This window comes from Oryctolagus cuniculus, chromosome 12 (assembly GCF_051225735.1).
Source record: "Oryctolagus cuniculus isolate XC-2025 breed Fujian yellow rabbit chromosome 12, ASM5122573v1, whole genome shotgun sequence".
NCBI classification, from domain to species: Eukaryota; Metazoa; Chordata; class Mammalia; order Lagomorpha; family Leporidae; genus Oryctolagus; species Oryctolagus cuniculus.
In genome coordinates this window covers 80,442,706-80,454,803 of record NC_142878.1, presented here as the reverse complement: position 1 = coordinate 80,454,803, position 12,098 = coordinate 80,442,706, and the positions used below count along the sequence as shown (strand labels likewise).

Here is a 12,098-nt window from a genome sequence, read left to right as displayed (position 1 = left end):
ATTATTGAATGTCATCATTTTGGGACATTTGTCTCAGGATAATTAGGGAAGGGCCAACAGGTTGGGCTGGTGTAGGACCATTAGGTTAGGAAATGTTTTCTTAGAAACTAACAGGAACCCCTGACATTTCTATGACAACATAGCCTTGAAGATGACATCTCCAAGAGAGCCGAGTCAGGATTCAGTGCTAACTGTGATAAAAACAGAGTGACAGTCATCCCACAGAACAAGATAAATCGGACATTCTCCGGGTACAGAGGGTGCACCATAACTGCAAAGCATACATTAAGTCTCTCCATGACGCCATTTCCTTGTGTACAACATTGGGATAATTATAAAACCTACCTTATAGAGCCACCATGAGAATCGAATGAGATGATACCAGCAAGAGACATGAGTTTGAGAGTCAGACTAGGAGGCCAATGCACAGCCATGCTTCCTTCTTGGGAGGGACATGTTGGTGTTGCGAAGGATGCAGATACCCAACATGGCCTTATCATTCAGCACCCAGTGTGTCCCTAACACCAAGCAAGGGCCCAGCATCACAAGGGCATTCAAGGAGGATGTGCAGAAGAAAATAAATCTAGTGTATGAGAACAACTCATCCTGAATCAAAAGGAAGCAAACAACTACTGAACCATTTGAGGTTGTTAAAACACCATTTGCCAGGGGCTGGCACTTTGGCAGAGCAGGTAAAGCCACTGCCTGCATTGCCAGCATCCCATATGGGCACAGGTTCAAGTCCCAGCTGCTCTACTTCCAATCCAGCTCTCTGCAATGGCCAGGGAAAGCAGTGGAAGATGGCCCAAGTCCTTGGGCCCCTGCAACCATGTGGGAAGACCTGGAGAAGCTCCTGGCTCCTGGCTACAGATTGGCACAACTCCAGCTGTTGCAGTCAATTGGGGAGTGAACCAGCAAATGGAAGACATCTCTCTCTCTCTCTCTCTCTCTCTCTCTCTCTCTGCCTCTCCTTCTCTGTGTAACTCTGCCTTTCAAAATAAATAAATCTTTAAAAAAAATTGCCAAATAGGATTTAGTAAATCAGCTTGGGCCACTGCTGTGCTATAGTGGGTGGAGACCTGTGGCACTGGCATCCCATATGGGTGCCAGTTTGAACCCCATCTGCTGCTCCTCTGATCCAAAAGTCTCCTGTGGCCTGGGAAAGCAGTGGAAGATGGCCCAAGTCCCTGGGCCCCTGCACCCACGTGGGAGACCCAGAAGAAGCTCCTGGCTTCAGATCGGCTCAGTTCCAGTCATTGTGGCCATCTGGGGAGTGAACCAGGCTGGAAGACCTCTCTCTGTCTCTCCTCTGTAAAACTCTGCCTCTCAAGTAAATAAATAAAATCTTAAAAACCACCTGATTAGTGGTCACCTCTACGCCTGCATCCTCTAAAGATTCTCTTCTCTAGAACTCTTCTAGATCCACACCAAGAGCAGAAGAGGCAAGAGGCCCATTTCTTTGCAAGCAAAGGTGGCAAGTACTACAGCGTGCTGTAACCGAGAGCGTGAACTCAGCCCAGCCAAAACATACGATGAGAGACAATGAATTAAGCCGAGCTGGAGTTTTTCAAGGAAACAAAATGCCCCTGGCTCATTAATACACTTGTCTGAAACAACTCCATGACTTCAACATCTAAGTCTAGGGTACTGGGTCTTCCAAAAGTTTGTGGGAAATGTTTATTATGAAAAAAAAAAACGCAATTTCTAAAACTTTTTGATTTTTGCACTAAAACATCTTTAAATTTAATTCCATTTTCCATGAACTTCTTAAAGTCACCTTATACCTCCAAAATGATCCAGGACTGCCATTTAAATGGAAATAGTATCTCACATAGGACTGTACCGAGTGAGAAAAATCTATGAGGGGGCTGGCGCTGTAGCGTAGCATGTAAAATTGCCACCTGCAGTGCCGGCATTCCATATGGGTGCCAGTTCCAGTCCCAGCTGCTCCACTTCCGATCCAGCTCTTGGCTATGGCCTGGGAAAGCAGTAGAAGATGGCCCAAGTCCTTGGGCCCCTGTACCCACATGGCAGACCCGGAAGAAGCTCCTGGCTTCAGATTGGTGTAGCTCCAGCCATTGTGGTCATCTGGGGAGTGAACCAGCAGATGGAAGATTCTTTCTCTGTCTCTCTGCCTCTGCCTTTCAAATAAATTTTTAAAAAAAGAAAATTTATGAGATCCATCTTTGGTTTTCATGCTAGAGAATCCTTTCCTTGAATTGTTGCTCCTTTATAAACAGTGCTAGTCTCCATTTGGGCTTTGCTACTGTCTGTGGTCCTCAGCTTCTTTATCTAACTAGAAAATCCCTAAGTTTCCATCCAATCCAAAGATTCTATCCTAAAAACTGTCATAGAGAAAGCAGCGCACACCACTTCAGAGGGGTCACTGTGACAGCAGTCATTCCAAGTCCAAACAGACCAGGCGTCCATTGCTGCTCTGGCCAATGTCAAAACCTCGCCAGCCCAAGGCAACAGAAAGGGAAACTTTCTCTCTTCTTTTTAATGTCAAAGAGAGCTGTGATGTCACTGTGCTCATTTCAGTTCTTACTTGGAGTCTTGTCTCTTTTGACCCTGAGCCAGAAGGATCTGTTATCAGGGCGTTTTCAGAAGTCCATAATAAATATCTATTGTTCTTTTACAGTCTCAGCACTGACTCATGCTTGATATTTCTTTTTGATCATCAAAGAATTATAAGTTTATTTTTGAAAGAAAATTTGTTTTCCTGCGGAATTTTAGTGCTCTTGGCACGGGGGGGCGGCGGGGGGGGGGGCGAGCTTTAAAGAAAGGGAACCCAACATTTATCCGTGTCCAGGATGAACAATCCTTCTCCGTAAGCCCCACATGTTATCTCATTTATTAAGTCACTAGGATTCTGTGTGTTTTTCAAGATGTAGAAACAGATGTTCAGAAAACGGGGGCCACCTGCTTAAGGTTATGCAGCCGGCAAGAGGCATGGCCAGAAATCAGCATCCAGCTTCCCATTAAAATAATTTAACAAAGCTCTCTTTATGTTTCTAATTTCTCTAGAGGTCAAGATTGAAGGAAGCTAACTCAGAAGTTTTCTGGTTCTATTTTTCTTAAATATAAAAACCAAGAATACAGGTGAATCATTTCAGCACTCAGCTTCCTGAGAATTTTTTTAAAATCTCCATTGTGGGGGCCGGCGCCGTGGTGCAGCAGGTTAACGCCCTGGCCTGAAACGCCGGCATCCCATATGGGCACCAGTTCTAGTCCTGGCTGCTTCCCTTCCAATCCCAGCTCTCTGCTGTGGCCTGGGAAAGCAGTAGAAGATGGCCCAAGTCCTTGGGTCCCTGCACCCACGTTGGAGAACCCAAGGAAGCTCCTGGTTCCTGGCTTCGGATCGGCGCAGCTCTGGCCATTGCAGCCATCTGGGTAGTGAACCATCGGATGGAAGACCTCTCTCTCTCTCTCTCTCTCTCTCTGCCTCTCCTCTCTGTGAACCTCTGACTTTCAAATACATAAATCTTTAAAAAGAAAAAAATCTCCATTGTGGTTACTCTGAAACTCTTGTCTAGCACTCTGATCCCAATAAAAATCTCTCTTTTCAAAAATGAATGGCAAAAAACAACAGCCAGTTGCTAAAATTCCTAACTTAGGATGAAATGAAAACATAACTGCATATGTATCATCTGGGCACACCACTGAGCAGGGTGGATTTTCTTTGGACTGAGAAAAAGGTCTGATGAAATTGTGTCACTGCACCTCAGAACTGGTCGGTCCTTTGTGGCTCACGACACTATTTATCCCCGTAACTACTGGGGAGTTAATAAAGGATTGGGCCGGGGCCGCGGCTCACTAGGCTAATCCTCCACCTGCGGCACCAGCACACCGGGTTCTAGTCCCGGTCGGGGCGCTGGATTCTGTCCCGGTTGCCCCTCTTCCAGACCAGCTCTCTGCTGTGGCCCGGGAAGGCAGTGGAGGATGGCCCAAGTCCTTGGGCCCCTGCACCTGTGTGGGAGACCCGGAAGAACCTCCTGGCTCCTAGTTCCTGGTTTCTGGCTTCAGATCGGCGCAGCTCCGATCATTACGGCCATCTGGGGAGCAAACCTGTGGATGAAAGACCTCTCTCTGTCTCTCTCTCTCTCTCTCTCTGCCACTCTGTAACTCTGCCTTTCAAATAAATGAATAAATCTTAAAAAAAAAAAACTTTCAGAGTAGAACTGTCCGAAGCCCTTTCTTGAACTTAATTTAAATATCAAAGGGACATTCTTTTTAGAAAGCAAAAAACCGGCCGGTGCCTTGGCTCACTAGGCTAATCCTCCGCCTAGCAGCGCTGGCACACCAGGTTCTAGTCCCGGTCGGGGTGCCGGATTCTGTCCCGGTTGCCCCTCTTCCAGGCCAGCTCTCTGCTGTGGCCAGGGAGTGCAGTGGAGGATGGCCCAAGTGCTTGGGCCCTGCACCCCATGGGAGACCAGGAAAAGCACCTGGCTCCTGGCTTCAGATCAGCGCGGTGCGCCAGCCACAGCACGCCAGCCGCGGCGGCCATTGGAGGGTGAACCAACGGCAAAGGAAGACCTTTCTCTCTGTCTCTCTCTCTCTCACTGTCCACTCTGCCTGTCAAAAAAAGAATAAAGGATGAAGCACAAAGTCTGTCTTAACAATCTACCCCCAGGGAGTATTTAAGACACACTCAACCCACATCGGAGTACCCAGGTTCAAGCTCCTGGCTCTGGCTCCCAAGTCCAGCTTCCCGCCAATTCAGACCCTAGGGGCGGTAATGATGGCTAAGTACCTGGGTTCCTGCCATCCATCCCCTGGGAGACCTGGATTGCATTCCTGGCTCCTGGCTTCAGATCTAGCACAGCCCTGGCCATTCTGGGGGAAGTAAACCAGTGGATGGGAGCGTGTGCTTGTTTCCCCCACCCCGGATCTCAGATTTCATAAACTAAAACAACCAACCCCCAAGTGCATGCAAAGCAGCTCCGCCTCAGAACCAAGGGCGAACCTGGCTGCCCGGACATTACCTCATCCTGCATCTTCACAGCTGCCAGTCGGGACTTCTCTACCTCCAGGGTTTTCTCCTTCAGCTGCCTTTGCATGTCTGCGAGCTCCCTGCGGTTTTTCTCCTTGTACTCATCCAGCTGGTTCTGGAGCTCCAGCGTCGACGTGCGCGATGCCTCGACGATGTCAGCCATCTGCAAGAAGCGAGGCAGTTGTGAGCCCCCTGCGCACTGGGCTCGGGTCCCCATGGGCTTCTCCAGCTCCTTCTGCAGGCTGCTCGAAGAGCGCGAAGCCCCTGGCCCCAGGCTGTCCAGGTCTGGTTCCCTCCGACTGGAAGCAGCCCGGGGGGACGTCACGTCACAGCCTTGGAGCCCGATACTCCGTCCTGGGTGAGACCCTTGCTGTGTCACACACCAGTAAGCGACCTCTCCGGGCCTCGGCAGTGGCTCTGTTGGAAATACTGAAACCATGGTATCTGCTGTAAACGGCTGTTTTCAGAGTTAAAGCGGTACGCGGATACAGAGAGAATTCTGGTTACACACAAAAGAGCTAGAAAAGTGACCGGCACATACAAAGGGGCAGCTGTTCGTGTCAGCCTCTGCAACGCCAACAGCCCATCAGCGCTGGGGCTTTCCTTGGCTGTGTGTCTCGGGGCGGAGGTGAGCAGGAGGAGCAGCAGCCACTGTGCTCTGACACTTCAGAACAAATCCGAGAGATGCCAAGAGGCACGGAGTCCAATTCGGGAAGCCCTGGTCACGTGGGCACGCACACCCGAGGCTGTTCCCGCCTACTGCTACGAGGAAGTCCAGGGCCCAGCATCCAGAGGGTACTGGCATTTTCTTTTGCCAGATCAGTTTCTCCGTCTCTGGGATTCTCACCAAAGCACACAGCTGCCTCGGGGGGATCTGCTACACCTGTGCTTGGAACTGCAGGTTTCCCTAGCTTTTGTCAGACCCTCCAGGGGGAAGGGTCCCAAGAGGGGTGCCCGCCCTCTACCCTCCCCTTCCTCCCGCGCCCCCACCTCCTTCTGCAGCTTCTCGATGGTCTTGTCCAGATGCCAGCGCTCATTCTCCATGTCGTTCTTCAGCCTTCGTAACTGCTCCTTCTGCTCCACCTCGTCCTTGAGCTGCTCGGACAGCTGCTTCTGCTCCTGCGTGGTCCGACTCAGGCTCCTCTGCAGACAGCGGGGAGAGGGCAGTGCCGTTACAAACCTACCAGGTCAACCACACAGCCACACCGCAAAGGAATCAGACCTTGACGTCAGCTACAAAGGGAAAGATCATACTAAAGCCATCACAGAGGCGCAAGCCATTGTTGGTTCTGAAATCAGAAACCAAAACATAAAAGTGACCTAACCAAAAGCATCCACAGGAACGAAGACGCAAAATAGGATGAGGCAGGCCGGCGCCACGGCTCAATAGGCTAATCCTCCGCCTAGCGGCGCCAGCACTCTGGGTTCTAGTCCCGGTCAGGGCGCCGGATTCTGTCCCGGTTGCCCCTCTTCCAGGCCAGCTCTCTGCTGTGGCCAGGGAGTGCAGTGGAGGATGGCCCAGGTGCTTGGGCCCTGCACCCCATGGGAGACCAGGAAAAGCACCAGGCTCCTGGCTCCTGCCATCGGATCAGCGCAGTGCGCCGGCCGCAGCGGCCATTGGACGGCGAACCAACGGCAAAGAAGACCTTTCTCTCTCTCTCTCTCTCTCTCACTGTCCACTCTGCCTGTCAAAAAAATAAAAAATAAAAAATTTAAAAATTTAAAAAAAATTAAAAATAGGATGAGGCAGCACACTAACACAGCAAATGGCTGCTCTCGTCCAAAAATCTGCATGTTTGGGGCTGGCATTGTGGTATATACAAAAAAACCATCACCTGCTGCGCTGCTTCAACCCATGTCCTGCTAACATCCTGGAAAAAGCAGTGGAAGACAGACCAAGTGTTTGAGGGCCTTCCATTCCCTGTGGGAGACCTGGGTGAAGTTCCTGGCTCCTGGCTTCAGCCTGGCCCTGCCCTGGCTGAGGCACCCATCTGAGGAATAAACCAGTCGATGAAAGATTTCACTCACTCACTCACTCTCTCTCCATGTAATTCTGACTTTCAAATAAGGAAATCTGCATGCTCATGCTCTGAAATTGAGGTCACCTTATACAGCTGACCAACCTTAACCTGCCCGGCAAGTATCTCCTCTGGTATGTAGCATTGCACCGAATATTCTAGAATTTCTCCCTATGCAGGTGGTTCCTACACTTCAAACAGCTAAACATGAATCTGTACACAAAGAGAATACTGACCCATGGACCAGAAGTCCACTTGGGTGAAGGAAGTTGTGGTCCACAGTATCCATGGACTGGAGTCAGATATGTAGAAAAAGGAATTTGGAAATCACAGGTTGGTGAACTTGATGAATAAAGGTTAAACTGAAGAGACCCTAGACAAAGTATGTGTGGGTGTTTAGTGACTCAGCACCAAAACCAGTACTGACTATGAAATGCGGCCATCATGGATGCAAATCTTCCCGGGTTCTCCCAATGCTCTAACTGCACATAGTCACTAGACAGGTGTCTTTGATGTGAACAACAGGCAATTCCACAACAAAACCCTAAAATGTCTTAGCAAGAAAATGGTGGCTTCTTAACATGTTTTAGGAAACAGTTATTCACCTAGTTATTCATTTCAGAGACAGCTCCCACCCACTGGTTGACGCCCCTTTAATGCCCACAACTGTGCCCCTTTAATGCCCACAACTGCCAGGAGTGTGCCAGGCTGAAGCTGGGAGCCAGAAACTCGTGGATGGCAGCAACCCAAGCATTGGAGCCATTGCCACTGACACCCAAGGTATACATTAGCTGCAGCTGGAATCGGAGGCAGAGCTGGGACTTAAACCCACGTACTCCGTATGGGATTAGGCATCTTAACAGTTATGCCAAATGCCCGCCCCAGGGTGCTTTCTTTAAATGGCTAAGTATTACGACCATCGGCCTAAGAATATCAAGAAGAGGCAGAGTTCAGAACAGAGGGACGTGACCCACACAGACTGGATGGTCTACAAAGTGTTATCAGGTCCTGAGAGCTGAACTGGTTTGTATAGGAACTGCTTCGGCCTACGTGGACTTGTGTCCCTGCAGCGGCTGCCCAAGAACAATGATTTATATTTGTATAGCACTTAACAGTTTATTGGCTGCTGACGACATACAGGAACTCAGGCATCCTGAGAACACTCCCAAATCACGTTGGCCTCTCCTGGTTTGCACAAATAGGAGCAGCTCTGTTCTGCCAACCACATGACAAGGAGTTAAAAAACCACCCGTGGAGGTCTTCCGGGCCCTGGGCTCTGATGTGCTGGCTGCACTTTGAGAAACAGCCAACACAGCTGGGCTGCTGAAGTTAATGACTGCAGGGAACCAAGGTCAACAAGAGCACTTGGGGAAAAGACGGTGGCAAAAGGAAGGTAAGCAGAATTTCAGCACAGAAACAATTAGCAGGTGTGGGCCCCGCAGCAGCTGGGCACACACCAGAGGCAGGATCAGACCCCGGGATTTCTGCCGGTAGTTTATCTCGCGGTGTCAGAGACAAAGGGTAAGCGGAAGGAGCGTGAGAACTACTGAGGTATGGTTCCACTGGGTGGGAGAAAACTCTCACCAACGTGGATCTCACAAAAGTAACTTCCTGAAAACAATACATACAGAGGGCCAGCCTTAATTCTCCGTAGAACCTTCAGGATCCACCTCAGTCCCTGCCCCTGGAGATCCCCCAGCTTCTCTTTCTCCTCCTCTTGGACCCCAATTCCAAGGGCTGCAGGCTAACAGACAAGCCAGCCTCAGCTCCATTCAGCTTCCATATGATTCATGAATTTCTGCTGCTTCAGCCTTTGCTCTGGGGGCCACTGCAGACCCCACCACCTCACTCCTTCTGGGTGGGGAGGGAGGGGGGCACCAGAACCCTACTCCAAAACGTATTGCCTGAAAGAACAGTTTTTCTAAACCATTTTTAAAAAATACCTCCTGTATGCTTGCCTCTGTTGCTAGGTAGTAGGATCTGAGAAATCAGAAAGTAGATTTTGCATCTGGGTTGTTCATGGTGGGTTTGTCGCATAGTGTCAGGTTTACCATGAAGCTCTTGATAAAAACTCAGTGGTTGAAAATGCTCAGCCTTGAAAGTGATCTGAGATCTTCTTAAGCCAGAGGATTTAATTAGCTAGGAGACTCCTGACTTAAAATGCAGGTTCTAGCCCCTTCTGATGGAATCGTGATTTTTCTGAGGGTTCTGCCCACAGATTTGCATTTGAAACCTCCCCTAGTTAATTCTAATATATCCTACAGTTTAGGAGCACTGTTCTCAACAGTTTTTCAAGAAATATGTTCCAGTAAGTCACTGCTGAGGAAACATGTCCCAAACGCACATGAAAAGAAACCTCGCAACTCCATTTCCAAGACTAACAACACAAGCCCATGAGCTAATAGTGGGGGCAAAAACTGGGCAATTTTGTCAGGCTGGAGAATTAAGACATGAAGTGGGTGGATATACAGGGGGTGTCCCTGAGCTTAGAAACCATAATCTGTCGATGGATGCAGAGCCTTTTATTGCATGATTAAGTGTGGCCCCAATTAATCATACTAGCAATGACCAAGTTGCAAGTGGCCTGTAGGCTTAAAGGAAAGACTGGCTTCATCAGAAGGAAGCTGGTCTCACACCCCTGGCCATACGACAGACCAGTAACAGTGGAGGCACTGGGCACGGTGTCAATACACAGAGGTCCAACGGGGCAGGAGGAGACCATGTAACCCTAATTCCCTGAAGGAAAGAACTGCCTGGCTCCAGCAGGTGATGGCTCAAGAACTTGGGAGACCCAGACTGAGTTCCAGGACCCTGGTTTCAGCTTAGCCCAAGGTATTGCAGGCTTTTGGGGAAGGATCCAGCAGATGGAAGATCTGTATCTCTCTGCCTTTCAAAAACAGGGCAGCGGGGGGTGGGGTGGCACAAGAATAACATTTTTATGACCATCTAGCACTTTCTGTTTGAATCACAGAAAATCAGATGCAAATCAACCAAGTTCTTCTGCTACCACAAAAAGAAACGTATTTATCATACAAGAGGATGCAGTAGATTGCTAAATGCACAAAGACTTTGAAATGTAAGATGCTTGTGGGAAAAAAAATGCCAGCTGCTTTTTCCTCTTCCTCAAGGACTAAGCTTCCTCTCGGTTGCCGCCATCTCCCACTCGCTGCTGGGAAAACAGGGCCCAGCCAAAGCAACACGTCTGGGATAATTTCCAGGACCCAGCAAAAGTAACACGTCTGGGATAATTTCCAGGGCCCAGCTGGAGATCAGGAGGTGGGCGTGGCTGGGAATGACATGAAGATCTGCAGGCCTCAAGGCCCTCGTCTGTCCTACACGCAGAATTCATCCCCAGTGGGAGCAGTGCAGCTTCCACGCGTGCAAATGTTCTGGATGGGACAGCCAAAGGAGGCCTTCGGAGAGGCCCCAAGAGCTGTGCCCAGTGCTGGGTGCAGCCACGGCCTGAAGCCACAGTTTTGTCCCTATAGGACACATGTGTTACTCCTCTCTCTCTTCCTCTGACTAGCTCACGATGTTAATCCGCACCCATAAGAAGCTGGGTTGGGGAGCAGGAGCCATCACAAGGCTTACACAGCAGCACAGTGAAACTGCCATCCGCACAAAATAACCCACACGTCTGTAGCAAAGAAAGAAACGCAAAGCGAAGGCAGTGAGATATCAGACTCAGGAAAAAAAAAAAATCGGAGCTCTACTTTATGCAAAAACAAGTTCTCTGTTCAAAGCTGAGGGCGACTGAAAATTCTCCTCCTCTACACTTAAGGGGATCATTCTCTGTGCTTAAAGGAAAGCTGCAAATCTGAACCCCAACTCAGCTCAGAACACTTCTAACATGCCTCTTCCCACCTCTCCCTACTACACAGGGGTCTCTAGTGGAAAATCGTCAGACAGCTTGCCGCAACACTGGCTCTGAAGTCTTCAGAAACGCGCGTGAGGGATGCTTGGGTGCTGGTTCTTTACAACCTGAGCACAAGCAAAAGGCAAGGTGCACCTGTACCACATGACAGTCACTGGGCAAGGTCAAGTTAGAACTGCGCTGCAGGCTCTTCACTGGAATGGACTTCAATGATCTCTCCAACCTTCAAATGGGAAAACGGAATCTTCCAAGAGCCCCCTGGTTTTGAATAAAGACGGCTGTCTCGTTTCAAGGAAGTGACTTCCTCCGGCTCCTCAAATTCCCGCCTGGAAGGACTGCCCTCTAGGGAGTGCATTTGCTCGAAGGAGAAAGGAAATTGGCTTTGGCCAGAAAGCCGACTCCACGCTGCCGTGGGGACCCATCGTGCTGGTCTTCTCCCACAATTCCTATTTATCTTTGGAAAGCTGTCAAGCCCTTTAATTTCCAGAACGGGCTTTCTCAACCTTGGCACCCCTGGCCTCTGGGCCAGGCAATTCTTTGCTGTGGGGCTGCCCTGTGCTTTCTAGGATGCTCAGCAGCAACTTTAGTCTCCACTCTCTAGATGCTGGTAACATCTGCCCGGTGTGACAATCACACATGTCGCCACCCCGCCCTGTCCCCAGTGAAGAACTGCTGGTCTAGAGGAATACTTCCAAGCCCGGGGTAGTTATCAAAGACACAAGGACAGGACTGGCAGCAACCTCCACCTGTCCCTCTGATTTGGCTTCCTTGTGCTTCCTGGAGGAGAGAGTGTGGCTACAGCCCACAGTGTTTACCTGGGCATCCGTCAGTTCATTCTCCAGCGTCTTTCTGGCGGACGTGGCTTCTTTTTCTTCCTTCCTGGCATGCGCGAGGGCCTCCTCTAATTGCCGCACTTGTCCCTGCAGGGAAATCCTGGCTTAGGACGAGCTTGGACGCGTGCTAGGCCTATGAAGCTGACTCAGTGGAGTGAAATGGATGCAGGAGACATCCGTGGACACAGCATGGCTGTGGTGGCAATGCACCTGTCATGGGCCCAAGGTGACACACAACAGCTGTGTGCTTGGATGTGTGCCTGCCTGTAGTTCCACTTCTTAGCCAAGTGTGAACATCCAAATTACCTAGGGGGGGTTTTCAAACCCACAAATATCCAGGCTGACCTTTGGAAACTCAGAAACTCCAGGCACTGAATGGG

The 12,098-nt window shown here is 49.9% G+C and overlaps 1 protein-coding gene across 28 annotated transcripts in view; it reads right to left on the bottom strand.

Moving 5' to 3' along the window:
• Positions 1–12,098, bottom strand: part of CGNL1 (cingulin like 1) — a 177,177-nt gene that overhangs the window by 17,933 nt on the left and 147,146 nt on the right. For all 28 annotated transcript variants that reach the window (XM_089310439.1, XM_089310440.1, XM_070054252.2 and 25 more), the window contains 3 exons: positions 11,701–11,805; positions 5,984–6,136; positions 4,986–5,156 (listed from right to left, as the gene is read on the bottom strand). In XM_089310439.1, the coding sequence (XP_089166565.1) occupies positions 4,986–5,156; positions 5,984–6,136; positions 11,701–11,805 (429 nt within the window). The remainder of the gene's footprint in view (positions 1–4,985; positions 5,157–5,983; positions 6,137–11,700; positions 11,806–12,098) is intronic.